Here is a 22136-nt window from a genome sequence, read left to right as displayed (position 1 = left end):
CCAAGCACCAGCGGCCAATAAAATGTTTTGTACATGTTTATATATTTTGATATGTTTTGCAATTGGGAAAATGTTTCCTATGGTATTTTTTACACCTGTACAGTATTTTGTATTTTTGTATGCACCTGTATTTTGTAATTTTGTATGTTTTGCAAATATTAAACCAGTTGTACTGGTAATGCAGTGCTTTACTTAAACCTGACGAATGTAAAAATAGGAAACAAAATGGTGTAGAGATGATACAAATGGCATAAAATGAACAAAGAAAATTATGATATATAACAATAATGAAAGAAAATTATGATAAAATATGATTTAAATATTTTTATAACTTTGTTTCACAGTACTGTACATATAGCCTACTCAACTTATGACCAAATCATGTTACGACCAGTCTGTTGGAACCAATCATGGTCATAAGTCGAGCACTAGCTGTATGTAACTGGATGTGGATCTGTGATTTTAAACCTTAAATACATGGTCTTCAAGCTTTTCAAACTGTTTTAATTTAACAATCTCAGTTTAAAAAACAAACAAAAAAAAATGATAGCAAAGAAGAAAAAAATCTTTGCTTTCAACAAAAAGGTATCATTGCAAAGATGAGATTGTCACAAAATAAATTAGTAGTAAATACAGCAATATAACACAAAGAATAGGCTTTGAAGTAAAACTAATAAAAATTAGAATCTCAGTTTTATAATTGACTAGGTCAGTGACTTTGGTGAAGTTATTTAGTCTCCTCATTTATCTAGTAAGGGTAGAAATATCTATTTGGCATACATGATTATTAACGAGGTAATCTACATTAAGCGCTGAGCATGATGTACAAAATATAATAAGCACTGAAATATACTCATTTCTAGTGTATTTCACTCATTTATTCATTCAACATTTACTGAATGTCACTATGGGCTGGGTCACATTGCAGGCGCTGGTTTTTATAAGGCTAATATATAGTTAAAGCCTTGTGAAGTAAAAGAATGATAAAATTTATCAATTAGAAGAGACTTCAGAAATCACCTAACTTAAGACATCTCACCTACGGGGAGGGATGGGCTGGCTCCTTTGCATCAGGTCAGAAGCTTGAGAGGAAGGGTGCTTTCCCAGCTCCATGTGGCCCACCTGCCTCCCGTTCTCTTTGCCCACTGAGAACCAAGCATGCGATAAGAGTTCATCACACACGATGCACAGTAGGACAGTACAAACGGCAGAAATGAGATTGTTTAAAAAAAAAAGATGTAATATTCCTACCCCTTCCTTTTGCCAGTGAAGGGATCAAAACTGTAAAGGACTTATTCTAATTCCTGGTCCAACTGGGTAGCCTGACTAGTTTACAAAGCAAACCCTGTTGTCAGAATGTGCTACTTCAGAGAATCAGATAAAACAAAGGATTCGTCACTCCCTCCCAAGCTTTTAAAACCCCAGTCAACAGTTTAACACGGAAAGCATCTAAAATAACTGTTAAGATCAGGCAACTGGTTTTAAAAAAGGTAAAACTTCAATACTAAGACTCCCGTACTGCTTTGCCAAGAAACTTATATTCCACCAGCACCATCAACCACAAGACAGGAATCAGTAAGGATCCCAAACTCTGTTCTCAGTGCAAACACAACTGGCACTTCATATTGACCACTAAGATATCAATGGGGAGCATTACTTTGCAAAAGGGCCCATTTAAAGAATATCTAAAAACAAATGAGGATTTAACTAGAAAAAAATTTTTTCATGTGATAGTAGTACCAGAAGTCTACATTTTGATATTCAAACAAGACCACATCATCTGAAGCCTTTATCAGCTCTTCATGGTAAGCAATGACATTTTGATTCAAAGTAAAGACTTGCAGGAAAGTGAATGGAATTTAGTTAGTTTTTCAGCTTATTACTGCTGAATGGAATTATGAATAACCAACTTAAAGGTAAGCAACAAAGAGAAGCTGGCAAAGGCAGACTCACCACCAGTCTGGAGGTCAGATCCATGTGTCCCCGTTTCTCAAGGAGGTTGTGGATGAGGCCTGTCTGGAACAGGGCTTCAGTGATGGGTGCTGTATAGGTCTCGTTTCCAAGATAATCGATCAAGTCAAAGGCCCTCTGGAGAGGCACTCTGCCTAGTCTAAAGGGTGAAAGGACAGAAAAGGTAAAACACGCTGAGAAAAGCAGGTAAACTCTGGGCATGCTGAGAGAGAAATTTATAGTCAGACAGTGAGTCTTGAAGACCTAAAATTTAAGCTTAGAATGTCATTCTGTAAGGTTAGACTAAATATTACCATTGATTAAGTTCATGTGTGTGACCCAAGGTTAAAGACACATTTCAAAAAAAAGATAAATAATTGTTCCATTTTTATTCCATAAGTCACCTGCAAATTGCTACTGACTCAGGAAAAATATTACAGTATCTTAGGTGAGACAAGATGAAAAGTGCTAATTTTATTTTCTTTAATTACTTATATTTACCAGGTGAGAACAGGTAGCATAAAGAGGATCTGACTCAGAAAGAAAATTTTTTTTTTATTTATATGGGAATTGTTGTCAAACTTGTTAGCAAGGTCCATTGTGAAGTTATGCTGAGTACATTTTAAAAATTAGTCATTTTAAGCCCTGGCTGGGTAGCTCAGTTGGTCAGAGTGCTGCCCCAATAACCCAAGGTTGCAGGTTCAATCCTCAGTCAGGGCACACACAAGAGTCAAACAATGAATGGATAAATCAATGTTTCTCTCTCTCTCTCTCTCTCTCCCTCTCTCTATCAAATCAATAAATAATTTTTAATTAAACATTTTATAGAAGTCATAACAGTGATAATTGAGATGATATAAGGTAACTTCATATAATATGAACCCAAATAGGAAGGTCAAGAGCAATCAGAAGGAATACTTGAATATTTCTTGTGTCTTTAGATGCATTAACAATCTAAATTGGTAATCTTATATTGAAGATCTATATACAAGGTCCCTTGACATTTTAGGCTTTGGGATTCTGTAATGCATGAGGTGATAAGGGAGGCAAGTGGTCACAAATAAGGAGGCTATAGAGGTCAGATATTGTCCCTCAAATTGGTGAGTAAGCACTAAGCATGACACTCAAACCAAGCGCTGCTTGAAAACAAGTCTCACAAGAAATAAAACAAACCTGAACTTCATCAATTTATTCAGCAAATGTGGGTCCTGATAGTTGACCTACGTTCTTGAAATTTTATTTAAATCTTGTTAACTGTTCAATATTTGTAACTAATGCTTCAATATAGATTATAAAGTCCCCTGAAGGCAAGGACTATGTCTTACATGTTCCAGTTCCCCCAAAATAATTGACACCTAACAGGCAATACATGAACTGTGTTTTCTAAAATGTTCCTTTTCTCAATATCATTTGTTTCAAAAACAAACAAACAAAACAGAACCAAGTATACTCTACCCTGCAAGTTCAAAGATGTTGTTGATGAGGTTGGCTCGGTCTTTGTCACTCAGGACATAAGGATTTAGTTTCAACTGTTTGATTAGAGCATTCCAGTCATCATCTGCGTAATGTACAATATAATAGCCAGTCATGTTTGTATTGACTTTGATCCACTGCACTTCTTCTGTAAGATTGATGACATCTAATATGAACCAAAAAATGAGAGGGAAGTGGGGGAACATGGAGAGGATAATAGGGCAAGAAGAGAATGTTGAATAAATCTTTAGTTAATACGGTATATTTTTATAGTTAATTATTCTACTAAGAAACCTTGCCTTTGAAGGTTGTTTTTACATTAACAAAGTACCACTCATTCATGTAACAATTACTTATTTAATGCTGAACAATGTAGTTATATCCTTCTCTCACAGATCTTTACAGTCTAATGTAACCAGACAGGTAGAATTCGTATATATGTTATTGATGGAAAAATGAAATACGATATTTTATGGAAGTAGATAGAAGAAATGCTTCATCCTCTAGGGAAAGTTAGGAGAGGTTCCCTGGAATAAATAACAGCTAAGTTGACACTGCAGGATATACAGTTGTTAGCCAGGGAAGGAATGTTCAAGCCGCAGAAAGAAAGTATAGTGGTCTCTCCATGCACTGAACTGGCTCCCCCGCTCTCTGGGCCCAGACGAGAGAAGCGGGGAGGAAGAGGGGGCAGCAGGGAAGAGCGTGAGAGAACTTGGAAAATGTGCTCCATTTTAGTCTTTATGTTAGCAAAGGAAGAACAAATAAAGTCATTTAGAAAAGTCACCTAAGTCAAGGCTAGCAAAAGAAACATTAGGGAAGGATTAATGTCTCATTGTGCACAAATAAAAATAATAGAGTTAAAATAATAGAAAAGTGATATGTACTTTTTGGGCTCCTACCATTACATGTATAAGTGCTGAGAGAATGATCAGAAATTTATATGAAATGACTTCAATCAATGTACAATTAATAAAGAACTGACAACTATATATATATATATATATATATATATATATATATATATAGTAAGTTTTAAAATCCTTAAAATTTCTAATCAAGAAATGTTCTTTAAAGTTAGCAACAAGGACATGAACTTAATATCATAGTTAAGGATGTGCCTCTAAGTGTCTTAAGGCTTACTATGTATGAGACTATATGCTTATGAGCTATTGTTTTTTCATTACTAATCCTTCAGCACAGAGGACAATGTTCTTAGTACTCAAAAAATACTTGGAAAATTAATGGATGAATAAACAAAATAACCACCATGGGAAATGGTTTCAAAGCACCTAAATAAGGCTAGTTAATGTTTATGATATAAGTTTTCTTCCCCATTTTAAAGTAAAGTGCTAATTTTTAAAACAGAAAGAGGAGTAGAGAAATAAAAAAAATAATCTAAACTCAAGACAATGATAGCACTGTGGAGCATATTTCCTGCTAAGATTTCTCCTGTATACATTTTAACTGATGTGATATCCATACAACAGATTTATATATACATATATATACATATATATCTATATATGCATTTCCTTTTTCACTTAACAGATTCTACCCACTGCCATTTTCCTTGTCTCCATATGTAGTGTTCAAATATTTTCATAATATATATTCTATGTCAAGCTCTATCACAGTTCAACCAATCTCCTATTTGGAAAAATTTAGGCTGTTTTAAATTCTTCACCACCATAATAGTTTGTCTGAAGGTTTTTGTACATATAGCTTAGAAGCACACTTAAACTCTTTAGTATCTGCAGTCTTAGGGTCTATCAACTTCAAAAGCATGAAAGAGTAAAAGTTATCAGATTCTCTTAATCCCTTATTGACTCTAATGCTAATAAAATTGCAAAAGATGTTTAAGATGGTAGAGACTTACATCCTGATCATGTATTAACATATCAGATACCTTTTTCATTTAAAAATTCTGTGATAATTTCTATTTTCCATTTAATACAGCAATAGGTGGGAAAGATCAGTTATATTAATATGACCTATTCCTTTTTCTAGAGCAGAATGTAGTTCTAAGGGATAATTGTGATGGCAACAGTAGCTGCTCCAAATTGGAGTCATTTTTAACAAAAAAACTACAACTAATGAAATTAACTTTATCACTAGCTAATGCAAAAATATCCATACTCTCTAGGTCACCAAACACAGCTTCCTCCAGATGCCTTCTCAAGACGGACCTTGGGAAGGACTGAGGAACTCCGAAGCCCCTTTCCCACACGAGGAGGCAGCAGCGCTAGTATGGCACGTTCCCCACTGCAGGGTGTGGGAGAGTATTGAAACAGAGTATCTTGGCTGATAAGCAAGCAACTTGCTGTGTTGTAAACCTAGCCAAGTCCAGATGGTAGAGAGGAGAAACACAGCTGGGAGTATACTTGAAATTACTACTGTCATCTTGATGACAGAAGATAAAGCAGTACAGCCAAGAGAACAGAAAGGAGAGTTATCGTTTAAAATCAACATGTTAGTCTCTTTCAGGTCCTCTGAATGATTCATAATAGAGATCCTTAAAATCACAGGTATCAAAAAATAATAGCTTTGCTCACAAATGTGGAGAGGTTACCCTCATATGTTTTTAATTTATTATAATCATTAACAGATTAACAGTTCCATTTTCACAGTCCACTGAGTAGTAAAAAAGAATAAGCAACTCCAGTCTTAAATGGCAGAAGCCCAGATGAAATAATCTAATATTGATTTTAAAAAGACATTTGTCAATGAGTATGGAAATGAACTACTGTTTAATAAAGAAACATTGAAGCACAGAAACAGAAACAAAAATTACATTTTTACTACAAAGTTCCAAAGTTCCATGCATGGTTTGCTCCAGAGGGCTAGCATGAGACACACAGTTGAGCTGCCCCCCGCCTCTTGTTCAAAAGCATTCCTCTCTGCAATGCTGCTTTCTTCTCCTTTATTTCATTAGGGGAGGGGAAAAGGCTTAAGCAGAGAATGGCACATGATAACTACCATAATTCTATGATTTTCTTTTTTCATTTTTCCACTTGCCTTTCACTCCAATGACATGTCTTTTAGTTTTAGGGAAACATTTCTGGCACAGTGATACTCTTTTAGAAACATGAAGGTTTCACATTAGATTCCATATAAAAATTTCCTATAGTTAAAGAGCTGAGAGGTGAGAAAGATGTAGATTGAGACTGAGACAGAGACAGAGGAGGGGGAATGGAAGGAAGAAAAAGGAGGGAGAGGCTCATATTTTTAGTATAATTTCAATATGTAGCTTGAAAAAATGGCCCCTTTTAGGCCTACTTCTCAGAAATAACTATTACTTGTTCAAAGTTCGGGTATGTGGGGAAAAGTGACTATGATATTAAGAAACAATAACTTCTATATTTGACTGAACTAACGGACTAATCCAGCAACCCTGGAACACATGAAAATATACTATATATTTAACAAACTACCAAGGTAACACCCTAGATGAAAGTCACATGACAACAATAAGCCTCTGTAGTCACGGTCTCTACTACATTTCTTTTGCGAACAGAAAAAAATTAAAATAAAAGTAATTCGCAGTGAGTGTCAGGAACCAAGAAGAGCCAACTGTCCTTAGGGTCCAACATTTTTTTGTGAGAACAGAACATTTCAGTGTGGACTCTCAAACCTGAACTGCCAGGAACTAAAACAGCAATAGCAGCAAGAGAAATAACAGAAGAGGAACTAACAGACACTGCTTTCATCATGTACTGGCTCAGTTCCAGCTCTAGATTAAACCAATTATATCATAGTGTGTCTTGTATATTTCCCTTCACTGGGAATATTTTGAAATGGAAGGAATCAGAAGATATCATTTCATCCGGCTTTGAAAACTCTTTTCCTGGATTTTGACAGTGAGATTTAAAACTGAGTCACTTCATTATAGAAAAAATTTATTCTTTCAATAAATGTTCATGTAACCACTAGTTGTTAAGGCTGCAAAAGTGATTCATATAGCCATAAATCTACCTTCAATAGGGAACACGTCTAATGCAGTGGTAGACACACGTGAAACAGTACTCCAAGTATGCTAACAGTTAGAGAAGTAAATAATGTTATTACAGCACATAAGTGGGGCATCTAACCTGTCCTAAGGTGAGGAAAGGCTTCCTAGAGCAAGCCATGGGTTAGCTGAGATCTGAAGGATGAACAGGAGTAAACCAAGGGAGTGGTGCAGCAAGAGAGTTGTTCCAGGAGAAAAAACAACATAAACAAAGGCCTCTGAGTCGAGAGGAAGAATGGCTTGTTTGAGTTGTTCCAACAATTTTTATGCAGCAGAAACACAGAGAGCTAGGTAAGGGCTTAGAAAAAAAAGGCTATAACAGAAAAATATGAGCTGGCTTTGGGGGTTTGAGACTCAGAGTTTAAAAAGCTCACATGTAAACTAAGCTAAAAAGTAAAGGGATAATAAAAGCAGATATCTTATTGTCCAAATAATTCCAATACCATCAAAAACTTGTATCAGGAGGTTTGCAAACTATCCCTATTGGTCTCTTTCAAATAGGGAGACAAGGTTATTTCCTCTCTCTTAAGTCAGAGACATCCTTCCAGGGCCCATGTGCAGTCTTGTTTTCAAGAAAGAAGGCACATTTCCTTGCATGCCAGCTATGCTAGATTAATCAAGGGTATCAGGGCATCCTCAACTTTTCTTGGGGTTTTAAATAATGAGGTTGTAGTTTTAACACTCCACAATGCAACTGGTATGCTTGTATATTTTCTATTGGCATTATAACTTGTTACCACACAACAGAAGGGCAACTTAGAAATACGTATTAAATGCTTGACCAGGCAGTAGCACAGTGGACAAAGCGTTGGACTGGGATGCAAAGGACCCAGGTTTGAGACCCCGAGGTCGCCAGCTTGAGCACGGGTTCATCTGGTTTGAGCAAAGCTCACCAGCTTGGACCCAAGGTCGCTGGCTTGAGCAAGGGGTTACTCGGTCTGCTGAAGGCCCACGGTCAAGGCACATATGAGAAAGCAATCAATGAACTAAGGTGTTGCAACAAGAAACTGATGATTGATGCTTCTCATCTTTCTCGGTTCCTGTCTGTCCCTATCTATCCCTCTCTCACACTCTCTCTCTCTGAAAAAAAAAAAAAAGAAATATGTATTAAATCACAAAAGGTAACAGTCTCCATTCTGAGAAGCATTCCTATGAAAAGTTTAAATAATGAAAAAAGCATTTAAGAGCCCAAATTTTTATTAAGGCTTTTTCCTCCCATAGAGACAAATGCTGAATCAAGTGTCCAAAAGTAAGGAAAGATTAAGTCAATTGCTATATATTAGTGTTTTTAAATAAGACACAAGGCCCTAGCCAGTTGGCTCAGTGGTAGAGCATCGGCCCAGTCTGTGGAAGTCCCAGGTTTGATTCCCAGCCAAGGCACACAGAGAAGCTCCCATCTGTTTCTCTACTTCTCCACTCTTCCCCCCTCTCCTTCCTCTCTATTTTTCTCTTCCCCTCCTGCAGCCAAGGCTCCATTGCAGCAAAGTTGGCTCACGTGCTGAGGATGGCTCCATGGCCTCTGCTTCAGGCACTACAATGACTCTGGTGGCAACAGACCAGCAGCCCAGGTGGGTAGAGCATTGCCCCCTAGTGGGCATGCCCAGTGGATCCTAGTCAGGCACATGCAGGAGTCTGTCTCTCTGCCTCCCCATTTCTCAATTCAGAAAAATACAAAAATAAATAAATAAATAGCCTGACCAGGCGGTGGCACAGTGAATAGAGCGTCGGACTGGGATGCAGAAGTACCCAGGTTCGAGACCCCAGAGGTCGCGCGCGGGCTCATCTGGCTTGAGCAAAGAGCTCGCCAGCTTGGACCCAAGGTCGCTGGCTCCAGCAGGGGGTTACTCGGTCTGCTGAAGGCCCATGGTCAAGGCACGTGTGAGAAAGCAATCAATGAACAACTAAGAAGTCGCAAGGCGCAACGAGAAACTGATGATTGATGCTTCTCATCTCTCTCTGTTCCTGTCTGTCTGTCCCTGTCTATCTCTGCCTCTAAAAAAAAAATAAAAAATAAAAAAATAAAAAATAAATAAATAATAAAAATAAGATTTACATGTATACAATGACATCAAAAAATATTTTAAATGACTAGAAAAATAATCATGAGAGTATTTATGATAGGGTAATAAGATTTGTTCTCTTTTTCTAGATTTTCTGTAATGTGTATGTATTATGTTTAAAGTATTTTTTCAATAGTAACATCAAGAACAATAGCTAGCTTCTATATAGCACACAGCCTATGCCAGGTGTTGTTCTGGTTTTTCATATAAATGAACTCAATTAATTCTTATCATGACACTATAAAGTAAGTTTAATTACTATCTCCATCCTATAGCTAAGGGAATGAGGTCGCATAACTCACCTAAAATCATACAACTGAACTGAACCAGGCAATCTGGCTCCAAACTTTGTTTACTTAACCACTAAGCAAACTGCACTCTCAGAAATATAGGACTGAATGCCAGAGCCAGATTCAAACAAGCAATTTCCCCTTGCCTTAGAGCTAGGGTATCACTGATGGTTTCTGCAGCCAGAATTTCTTGCCCCATTTTCTTCATTACCAAAAAATGTATACTATGTCCACAGGAGACTCTGTAATAATTATTTACTATAAATCTAGGTCATGAATCAGCCTTTATTATACATGAGAATCATCTAGAGTGCTTATTAAAACGTCATTGCCCCTACACACCCCCAGAAAGCAGAGAGCAGAGCCTACTTTAAGAAATTGTTCTACTTCTTACTTTATAACATAAAATAATTATCTAGGATATTAAACTACAGCATTTTCTATTGTGCACCAGGACTGCTCGCACTTTCAGTGCAACTTTTTATACTTTATATCACATGACTAAAAAGACTAATATTATGCATGATAGAGAGACTCAATCTCATTTTAGTCACAGCACGTACAGGTGACTCGTAGAACCAGCCCCCAGAGTGTGCACCCTGGGAAGTGTAAGCTCCTGTCCACTGCTTTGCCAGGTGTTTTAATAATGTGCTGTTTATCAGAAAAGTTTTAATTAAGTCAAACCTGATTTCTTGTTCAGAAATGACACTAGTTGATATTTTGAGTAATTTCTTCCCTCGGCGATAATGGATAGTGGAATATGCCAGAGATAGCTATAAAAAGAAAATATTGAAGGATTATTACACTTTCAAATACTTCAGTTAGTTACAAGTAATTTGTTATGCTTTGCTTTTTTGATTGTGGGGCGTTTTCTTGCAAAAAGGTGAAAAATTTCAAAGTATTTCCAGTAAAGGATGATCTTATAAGAGGTTTTATAAGAACCTATTATTACAAAACATTTAAAAATACCTTAACCCGAGTGTACAAAAGAGATTGCAGAGGCAGGAAGACAGTATGCACCTTGCATTTGAAGGCTGAATTTCAGGCTTCATATTGAAAAAGAACCTTTCCTGTTGTACAAGAAGTTCCTTTCCTCTTTTTTGAACGGTCACTAAAGGGAATCCTTTCTGCAGGGTCCAGGTTTTCATCATTTTTTTTATATCTAGTGTTTTGTTTGTGACCTATAAAATAAAAGAATATATTATTTTTGTTTAAAGATAAAAAGTTTAAAAACTCTACAGCTGGTATCTTTTCCCTACCACATTGTATGAAGGCTGTATTTAATGTTAACATAAAAGGAAGCATGAATGCCGAGTTGAATTTACATTTCTAATCTAGGTAAATGAATAATTACTAAAAGGAAAATAAGCTGGAACAGAACTAAGTGATAACTGGAGTGAGAGAGGCACTATGTTGAAAAAGCAGCAGACATTATCAACCAAGTGTTTTTTGAAATCTCTAAAGAGGTATAAGCACTTTCAGGTCCCAATACCAGCACTGAAGGTGTGGATAATGACATATTGTCTAGAAGCAGAAGGACGGCTACCTACTCCTGTGAACCAGCTGCATCCAGATTCCTCTATTCTCCAGACCCTCTGCTTTCATAAATGTTAACACTTTCTTAAAGAACGAATATTGTGGGAATGCCAGGGAGCAGCAGCAGTAGCAGAAGAGTGAAATATAAACAGGTCAGTTGCCTTGACTTTAAGTCTCTCTAGAGAATAGTGGTAAACTCTTTTGATGGTCAGACCCTCTTTCTCAATAATTACATAAACTTATCTACAAAAATCTAGACTCCAGTGTCAGAGGTTCACAGATCCAAGCCCTGAGACATCTGGTATTAATGATTAAGAAGCAATTTTTGAACAACTATTGCTTTTAAAAAGGTAAGTTAAACTTATGATTCAATTTTTTTTTCTAGATTACATAAGAATTTAAACTGCAAGTAACTAAGATCGTGAAGTACTCACAATGTTTGCAGTATCACTGCTCTACGGCAGCCTATTGACCTCGATCACCATACCCCTGTTCAGTTAAAGCAGAAAAGGATGGAGCAAATCTTCCCAAATTCATTGTGATATTAATCCTACATTTCTTGTGGCTCAGATTCACTTATTTCTGGACAAGAGGCTAGGAAGAAAACAAGCTTGCTCCAAAGCAAGGCCCTTTGGGTCTCTGAAGCAGAACTGAAATGAAGAGTCCAGTGTATATTTGATGGGATGTTAAAAACCTGAGGGTACTGCTAGGGACTAGGAGGCTGAGAGAGAAAAATACCATGACAGAAAAGCTAAAGTCAGTGAGGAAGGCATAGGTATATTCTAATTGTCAGGCAATAATGTTACAAATATAAAGGAAATAATGTAGCTCCCAAATGAAATATGACTATATGGTAAAGGGAAAAACAATGATTTGGAAGCATCCCTTAGGAAGATAATAAGGGCTGATCCCTCTTCTCAGAGAGAACTCAGAGAGTAGGGAAGGTATGGCTTCTGGGTAAAGGGTTACAGTCAGAGTAGGCCAGGTTTCAGATAAGGCAAAAAAGCAGAAAGATTACATGGAAAAGATCCAGAGCAGCGTTCTTAATAGGGTCCGTAAGACTTTGAAACTGCGTGTGATGTCTTGTATTATGTGATTTTTCTGGAGAACATATCCAGAACTTTAATAACATTTTTAAATATGTCTGTGATCTTCTAAACATTAAAAACTTTATTTAGATCAGGGTTAAAAAACTCAAATGCCTCTACGGGTTACATAGTTAGCATACGCAGATGATGCAGGCTAGGGCAGGCGAGGTTCGCGCACTGCTATGAAACCTAACCGGAACCTGATTACACTGCTTATAGGATGTCTGCAGGTGCAACAGAATCCAAACAGCAGAATGATGAAAAGGCAGCACGCTGTCCCTGGCAGCCCCTTGTGATGCACCATCTACTCTAGAGGAACATGCCCCCCAAACAGAAGGATTCACAGAGCAGAGTATAGGGGAAAAAATCATGAATGGAAGGTAGAAAAATGGCAAAAGAATAAGAATAAAAAAAACTTTTGAAGAAAACAATGAAAATATGGTAATATATATTAATTTAGAAGAGACTTTTCTACAAAATAGGAATAGAGATTAAAGTATAGAATAAAAATGGTTATACAAGGTCACATACACTTTTTCAACAATTAAGACTAGTACTTCCATTTCTTGACTTTTAATTTTGTACTCTATTTATAAATACATATATCCTAAGCTCAATCCCCCCTCCTTTAATACCTTTGGTACTATAGCTTACTTACATACTTGATAAAAAAAAAAAAACTACTTTCTTTTTATTTTAAGAACTAAATAAAATATCTAGGTCACTTACCTCACTAAAACTATCCCACAGATCATCACTCTGAATGGATGCATAGCTATGACTATTCAGGTAAAAAATAATAGCACGTTGAAACACATTTTCACCAAGATAAGTTTTCAGCATCAACAACAGAGAAGCTCCCTATTTAAAAAAAAAATGAGAAAGGGAGGAAAATAATAAATTATGATAGATTAATAGAATTGAGATCTAAAATTCAAAATATAATCAATCTAAGCATATATTTTCATATATAGAAACTTGTCATAATACACTGTTATTTAGTCTCATATAACCATATGTGAACTATGTTCCAATTGTCTTAAAATTTATTTTAAAGAATTTGAAAAGGATTAATGGAGTAGATTCCCATGTGCACTAATTCTACTCTGCACCATTTGTGTGGTCTATCAGTTACTCACTGTTTCAGTGTTAGTGTTAAAAAGTTAAGCGATTATAAATATATATTTTAATAGAAAAACATGCCAAATTTTCTGTGGCAACCCCACTCTTATTCCCAATGTTTAAAGTACCAGTTCAATTCATGGGCGCCTTGCTGGGGACAGTAAATTAGAAGAGCTCTTAAAATCTCTCTGCTAGGAAGTACATTAATTCCCAATTTCAGCGTTATCATGTTTCTGTAGTAACCAAGGTCTCTTTTCTTCCTGCAGTCACTTCCAATGTTTGGAACTGGTGAATGTAAATGGTAGTAAATATACATTAATAATTCAGAATCAGGCATGCACCCATTAAGGGTCACCCTATATTCACTGATGTACACATCAACACTCCCAATCTTAAAAAAATAACCACCTGTTCTGTGACACCATCCCTGATTCAAGATATAAACCATATCTATCTTCAAAAGCAGTTTACATGATTTCCTGAATCTGCTATAGATATATATTTATTTCTTCCTCTAGTCTGTATGCTAGTTGAGGGGGAAACTGAAAAATTCAACTCCAATGACTAAAACAACGCCTAGTACACAGTAGGTACTCAAATTATTTTTTATTGAATTTCACTTCCGGTACAAATGTAGCACTGTTAAGTCATTAAGATTACCACATACAGATAAACTGAATTGAATACCTTTTGTCTCTGTAGTGTTACCATTACCTGTTCTATAAATTTAAATACTCATTCTTTTCCAATATTTCCCCTACTCTCCTGCATCACCAACTTTCCCTCTCTACCATAACATTCCCATTAAAAACACAGACTATGTAACATTCCTCATTTTAAACAAAGATGCCTTTCCTTAACATCATGCCTCTAGTTATCACCCTATTTCTTGTTTCCACTTTGTAGTAAACGCCTCAAAATAAGTTGTCTGCATTTGCCATCTCCATTTACTCTTTCCATTTTCTCTTGAGCCGTCTTTCAATCATCACTCCAGTGGAAGTGTTTTTATCAAGGCTACTTCAAGGTGAACTTCACAGTGTCAAGCCACTGTCAATTCTCAGGCCCCTCTCATCAAGCACCAGTAAGTAGTATTTGATATGCTTGATCATTCACTCCTCCTTCAAAGTCTTTCTCTACTTGGCCTTGGGACACCACCCTTGGTTCTCACCCTAGTTACTGGCTAAATCTCAGTCTCTTTTGCTGGTTCAACCTCATCTTCCCAAGAACTAAACTTTGATGTCCACTGGCATTTAATCTTCAGACCTCTTTTCTTCTCTCTCCAAATTATCTTTCTACTTGATCTCTTCAACTCCCAAATTTATATATCTAACCAGATTTCCCTCTAAATTCTAGACTCATACCCAACTGCCTGCTTGGCATCTCAAAAAGTGAACTTTTAATTTTTTTCCTGCCCCAAATCTACTTCTCTAAAAGTTCAATGCATCAAATGAAAATTCCATTTTTTCTAGTTGTTCAGGCAAAAATTTTGAAGTCATTCTTGACTCCTCTCTTACATTCCATACCTAATCAATTAGTAAATTTTATGGGATTAACCTTTTCAATACATCACATATTTATCCAAATTTTATCTTCAAAATCCCAGCAAAACTACTCTGTGCCATTCCTTTAGCACCTTTAGCATATATTACCTCTTACTGCTTCACAAGTACCCGCCACCTACACTTTTGAGTTTCTTGATGGCCTGAACTGAATCTCTGCAATTTTGTGTATTTTCTTCTCAAACACAAGAATTCAATTTATTAATCAATTAATCTGATGGCCAGAGTAAAGAGGCACAGTGGCATGTAGCATTCACCCCTCCTTTCCACCAAAAATATGAGTGGCACTGATATCCATATCCTCTGACTTATAGCGATCCTCATCAGGTTTTTAATTTTCTGGTTTTGCTTCCAACCCAAATATGGAGTCTGTTTTGCTTCAAACCCAAATATTTATATTTGATCCTACAATCTTACCTTCAATTCTTTTTTAAACTGAGCTTATTAGGGGGTGATATTAGTTAATAAAACCATACAGATTTCAAATGTCCAACTCCACAACATACCATCTACATACTGCATCGTATGATCACTACCCAAAGCCAACTTCCTTTCCACCATCATGTAACACCCCTTTCTCCTCTTTTTGTTTGTTAAATCCCTTTACCTTTTTCACCTAGTTCCCAGTCACCCCTCTGACAGCTGTCAGTCTCTGTATCTATGAGTCTGTTTCTATTTTGTTTGTTAGTTTATTTTGTTCATTAGATTCCACATACTGTATAAGTAAAGTCATATGGTACCTGTCTTTCTCTGACTGGCTTATTTCACTTAGCAGAATACTCTCCAGGTCCACTATGTAGTTGTAAAAGGTATAATTTCCTTCTTTTTTTAATGCTGAGAAGTAGTCTATTGTGTAAATATTCTACAGCTTTTTTATCCTCTCATCTACTGATGAACACTTGGGCTGCTTCCAAGTCTTGGCTAGTATAAATAACACTGCAATGTACACAGAGATGCATGTATTATTTTAAATAGGTGTTTGGTTTCTTTGGATATACAGTGTGTCCGTAAAGTCATGGTGCACTTTTGAGCAGTCACAGGAAAGCAACAAAAGATGATAGAAATGTGAAATCTGCACCAAATAAAAGGAAAACCCTCCCAGTTTCTGTAGGATGATGTGGCAGCATGTGCGCATGCACAGATGATGATGTTACACCGTGTATACAGCGGAGCAGCCCACGGCCATGCCAGTCGAGATGTGGACGGTAGAGAGGAAAGATCAGTGAGTTCTGTGGCTCGCTAAATTCGAATCCATGACCAAAGTGCAACGTGAATATCGGCGCGTTTATAATGAAGCGCCACCACATAGGAATAACATTACTTGGTGGGATAAGCAGTTGAAGGAAACCGGCAGTTTGGTGGAGAAACCCTGTTCTGGTAGGCCATCAGTCAGTGACGAGTCTGTAGAGGCTATACGGGATAGCTACCTAAGGAGCCCTAAGAAATCTGTGCGTGAGCCCACATAGAACTGCACTGAATAGGTATGAAACTGGGAGGGTTTTCCTTTTATTTGGTGCAGATTTCACATTTCTATCGTCTTTTGTTGCTTTCCTGTGACCGGTCAAAAGTGCACCATGACTTTACAGACACGCTGTATATTCAGAAGTGAAATTGCTGAGTCATAAGGAAGTTCCACTTTTAATTTTTTAAGGAAATTCTATACTGTTTTCCACAATAGCTGCACCAACACGAATTCCCACCAATAGTGCACAAGGGTTCTATTTTCTCTACATCTTTGCTAACACTTGTTTGTTAATTTATTGATGATAGACATTCTGACAGGTGTGAGGTGATATCTCACTGTGGTTTTAATTTGCATTCTCTGGTGATTAGTTTTTTCGTATATCTACTGGCCATCTGTATGTCCTCTTCACAGAAGAGTCTATTCAGGTCTTCTGCCCATTTTTTAATTGGATTGTTTGTTTTCTTGGAGTTGTATAAATTCTTCATAAATTTTGGAAAATAATCCCTTATCAGAGGTATCATTGGCAAATATGTACTATCCTTCAGTGTCTTGTCTTTTCATTTTTTTGATTGTTTCCTATGCTGTGCAAAAGCCTTTTTGTTTGATGTAGTCAATTTGTTTGTTTTTCCTTTTGATTCACTTCCCCTAGGAGATATATCAGAAATAAAAATTGCGCCACCACTGAGAAGTGTCTGAAATTTTACTGCCTGTTTTCTTCTAGAATTTTTATGGTTTTGCAACTTACATTAAGTCTTTAATCTATTTTATAGCTTATTCTTGTGCATGCTTCAAGGATATGGTCTAGTTTCATTTTTTTTTTTTTTTGCATGTATCTGTCCAATTTTCCCAGCATCATTTATTGAGTAAACTGTCTTTACCCTATCATAATTTTTTGCCTCTTTTGTCAAATATTAATTGACAATAAAGGTGTGGGTTTATTTCTGGGTTCTCTATTCTGTTCCATTGATCTGTATGCCTGTTTTTATGCCAGTAGCAGGATGTTTTGATTACTACAGACTTGTAGTATTGTTTGATATCAGGTAGCATGATACCTCCAACTTTGTTCTTTCTCAAGATCGCTGAGGCTATTTGGAGCCTTTTAGTTCCATATTAAATTTTTGGAATATTTGGTTTAGTTCTGTGATATATACCATTGGTATTTTAATAGGAATTGTGTTGAATCTATAGATTGCTTTGACTTGATGGACATTTTAATGATGTTGATTCTTCCTATCCATGAACACAGTAATATGCTTCCACTTATTTGTATCTTCAATTTCTTTCCTCAGTATCCTAGAATTTTCCAAGTATAGGTCTTTTACTACCTTGGTTAAAGTCATTCCCAGGTATCTTTTTCTGTTTTCTTAGTTTCTCTTCCTAGTAGTTTACTATTGGTGTATAGAAATGCCACTGATTTCTGAATATTAATTTTGTATCCTATACTTTACTGAATCCATTTGTCAGTTCTAGTAGTTTTTTGGTAGAGTCTTTAGGGTTCTCTATATACAGATCATACCATCTGCATATAATGACAGTTTTACTTCTTCCTTTCTAATATAGATGCCTTTTATTTCTTCTTCTTGTCTGATTGCTGTGAGTAAAACTTCCAGTACTGTGTTGAATAAGACTGAGAGTGGTAAAAGCAGACATCCTTGTCTTTCTCCTGATCTTAAGGGCAATGCTTTTAGTTTCTGCACACTGAGTATGATGTTAGCTATGGGTTTGTTATACATGGTTGTGGGGGACTGCAAATGGCAAAAAGCCTTTGTAAGTTCAAGGTTTAGCAAAAGACTAAGTTCTTCCCCCTACCACCTCCATATTAGCTATAAAGCTGAGTATTTGCACTCATCCCATACCTCCACTTCATTTGCTTGCTTAAGCTGCTAGAAACAATTTACATGCCCTTCCTCTCACCCTTTGTTCAGATGTTGGTTGATTTCACTTATGCATGGTGGAGGGATTCCTGTTTACACCTTAAATGGATTCCTGTTTATGCCTTAAGAGAATTCCTGTTTTTGCCTCAGACGTGTGACTTTGTATCGAAGACTTCCTTATTTGCATATGGCTATATAATAAAGCAAACTGGGGGCTGTTTCGCTCTGTCTTGCCATCAGCTTGCAGAGGCCTCCCGATCCCATCCTATTTCTCTTTAAGTCTATTTTCTTCATTCCGCATCGTTCTCACTTAGGACCCGGAATTACTAGATGTGCTGGTTTGCTGCACATGGTCTTTATTATGTTGAAATATGTTTCCTCTATTCTTACTTTGCTGAGATTTTTTATCATACATGGATGCTGGATTTTATCAAGTGCTATTTCTGCATGTGATTTTTAGCCTTCATTTTGTTTATGTGGAATATCACATTTAGTGACGTGTAGATGTTGTATAAACCTTGCACCTCTCTCCTCTTCCAGGTGATAGAGACCCTACTCATTTTCACTGCCAATGCTATGCAGGCTCCTCTTTCCAACTCTGATGCTCTGGGTTGGGGATCCTGGCATGGGATTGAGAGCCCATGCTCCTCAGTGGGGACAACTTTTGCAGCCAACATAACCTTCCAGCTTCTCGGACACTGCACATGGGTGCAGGGGCCATCCCTCTTCATGTCTCTGCCTTCTTACCAGTCCCTATGTAACTTCTTCCATAAATCCTTTGTTATAATACTCTTGTTTAGCTGTCCTTCAGATGGTAGGTTATTCAAGTTAATTGTTCTATAATTTAGCTGTAAATCCAGCTTGGCTCTGTGAGAAGGTAAGTGTAACTGCCACTTACTCCATAGCCATCTTGGAACTCCTAATCTACAATTCTTAAAATATCTTTTTTCTTATTTGTTTTGGAAATTCTAACATTGAAATATACCTCAATCCTAAGTAATACAGCCAAGGACTTGCTTAGAACCATTTCTAGATCTAGAGATATAAAGAGTAAACCAACAAGATACATTGCTGTAAGATATAGTTAACTGCCCAGAGTACTAATCAGAGACTTTAAACAAGAGACAGAGAAAAAAAACCCACAAAAGACCAAGATTTAAACAGAAGTATACATCTTAAAATCTAACGGGACACCTGAAAATAATACTTGTTTAATCTTTAGATTAAGCTAAACCATACAGCTTGTTCACACTTGAAATTAATTTGAAACCTATTCCAGGTACTCTTTTGCATAGCAATACCTTAAAATAGGAAAGAAAATCAAACATTTCTTCAATCTGTTCTGAAGATTGAACAGATGACGATATTGGATGAGATGAATTCAAGGAATCTTTCTTCATGGTTTTAAATCGAGCATCTAAGAAATCTTCATACTAGTAAAAAATTAAACAGATTACAAAATCATTAACAGTATCAAAGGAATAATATATGCAAATATATATAAAGGCAAGGGCAAGTATACTAATTGTTTATATAAATTAGACTATTGCTTAAGGATATTATAAAAAATAGCCAGATTCACTAACTTTAGAACACAAGTTTTTAAAAATATAGGAACAGTGTGACATTTATGCATATTCCTTAAATTTAAAAATAAATTATAACCTCCTAGCCACATGGAAAATAGTACTTCCTAAACAACAATATAAAGATGAATTAGAGTTCTATTACTAAAGCAACCAAATGCCAAATCCTGATATTCAAGATGAACAGTCTTAAAAGGTTAGTGCATGTTTTAAAAATAAAATCTAAAATTAAAAAAAAAAAAACTGGTTCTTAAGCCGATTTATTATACACAGTCTAGCTTTTTCTATTAAGATAATATACATCTCCTTTAACTGAGATTAATTTAAAATAAAATAAAACTCTTAAAATAAAAGTTTCTTGAGAGCTCAGCAGATGAGCTCCCCTAGAATATATATGAAAAGCTTTTAAATATTCTGGGCACCACCAAGTGGTGAAACTGTGAATCTCATTGCTCAATTAAGGAGCATAAATAGATTTCAAGTATTTTGTTTAGTCTTCTCATTAAAAATGAGTACCTTATGTGCCAACTGATATTTTTGCACAGGCTCACACTAAGATTTCAAATTGAATGCTCTAAGACTACTGTTTTAAAGCAGTCTTGGGTCATATATCTAGGAGGTTTAATAGAAAATCACAGAATTTTAGAGTAGAAAAAGGATCTTTTATATTTTCCTACCTATTGCTTGAACTTTTTGGCAATATCTATTGTATCATAGCCTAGTGTGCCCAAATATCTCTTAAGGAAAGAAAACACCTCCAAAGTCTAATAACATAGTGACATTATTATGCTCTCTATAGCAGAATGGTATTTCAAGCCTTTGAAAAAAAAACAAAATATGGTTTGTATCTAAAAAGGGCAAATTATTTGTCTATATCAACTTATATATCACTGTTATAAGCATGATCAGGGTGATAATAGAAAGCATTGTTACAAAATATCTTAATTTTCTCGTTTATGCACAGGATAAAAAATTTTGTTTTTAAAAAATATTGTTTTCTATATCTAAATTCCTTTAAGCAGAAGAATCATAACTATAAAAATAAAACATAGCTCCTGACCAGGTGATAGTGCAGTGGATAGAGTCTGGGAGGCTGAGGAGCCAGCTTTGAAACCCTGAAGTCCCTAGCTTGAGCGCAGGCTCACCAGCTTGAGAGCAGGGTCGCTGGCTTGAGCGTGGGATCATAGACATGACCTCAAGGTCACTGGCTTGAGCAAAGGGTCACTGGCTCAGGTGGAGCTCCCCAGTCAAGGCACAGATGAGAAAGCAATCAATGAACAACTTAGGTGGTGCAATAAAAAGTTGATGCTTCTCATCTCTCTCCCTTCCTGCCTGTCTGTCCCTGTCTGTCCCTTTCTCTCTGTCTCTATCTCTCACTAAAATAAATAAATAAACAAATAAATAAAATGTAGCAAATCAATTTAAAATGTTTATCTTAAGAACAAAGTATAAAGTAATTTCACATACTTTCAGCTTTCAATGAAATATAACAGTAAATAAAAACAAGATCTCAGTGTCAAATCTCAAGAGGTACAATATTCTTTCTTTCTGGAAACATCTCATTACTGCAAATGCATAGAAAATACATGGCCAATATGATTTGATTCTTTTTCTCCCTAGCACTCATTGGAGGCCTAACGAACACTGTACTTACACTGGACAGCTCTTCGTATATTTTTTCTAAAGAGAAATACTCCATGAAAGTAGCAAAACCTTCATTTAGCCATAGATCGTTCCACCACTGAATTGTTACCAAATTACCAAACCACTGTGGGAAAAAAACAAACTATTAACCAACGTAATATTTACATTATCCAGAATGTTCTAATAATTGAATTGTTAGAATAATCACCTATAACACTGGGAAACAAAATTTTTGTTGCATCCACAAAAACACTTGTTCTTACCTAATTCGAGTGTGCGTCTCAAATCTAACATTAATTTTTCTCTGTAAGCTACAGTTTTTTTGCAATTCAAGATTTTAGGTTTTCATCTTATTATAAAATTTTCAACATTTAGTTTAACATAATGAAGTAGAATGACTTCTTGGGCATCATCTTTGTGAAAATATAATAATTTATATAACGCAGTAAATACACTAATACACTAAAAGATATGATTGCATCA

At 36.1% G+C, this 22136-nt stretch overlaps 1 protein-coding gene across 4 annotated transcripts in view; it reads right to left on the bottom strand.

Moving 5' to 3' along the window:
• Positions 1–22136, bottom strand: part of LNPEP (leucyl and cystinyl aminopeptidase) — a 95092-nt gene that overhangs the window by 20560 nt on the left and 52396 nt on the right. For all 4 annotated transcript variants that reach the window (XM_066273880.1, XM_066273881.1, XM_066273884.1 and 1 more), the window contains exons 7-13: positions 21664–21777; positions 19725–19856; positions 13133–13264; positions 10800–10960; positions 10464–10552; positions 3406–3589; positions 1954–2110 (exon numbers count right to left, since the gene is read on the bottom strand). In XM_066273880.1, coding sequence (XP_066129977.1) covers positions 1954–2110; positions 3406–3589; positions 10464–10552; positions 10800–10960; positions 13133–13264; positions 19725–19856; positions 21664–21777 — 969 coding nt within the window. The remainder of the gene's footprint in view (positions 1–1953; positions 2111–3405; positions 3590–10463; positions 10553–10799; positions 10961–13132; positions 13265–19724; positions 19857–21663; positions 21778–22136) is intronic.

This window comes from Saccopteryx bilineata, chromosome 4 (genome assembly GCF_036850765.1).
Source record: "Saccopteryx bilineata isolate mSacBil1 chromosome 4, mSacBil1_pri_phased_curated, whole genome shotgun sequence".
Lineage (NCBI taxonomy): Eukaryota > Metazoa > Chordata > Mammalia > Chiroptera > Emballonuridae > Saccopteryx > Saccopteryx bilineata.
The sequence above is the reverse complement of the archived record's forward strand: the minus strand, read 5'-3'. Positions and strand labels throughout refer to the sequence as shown.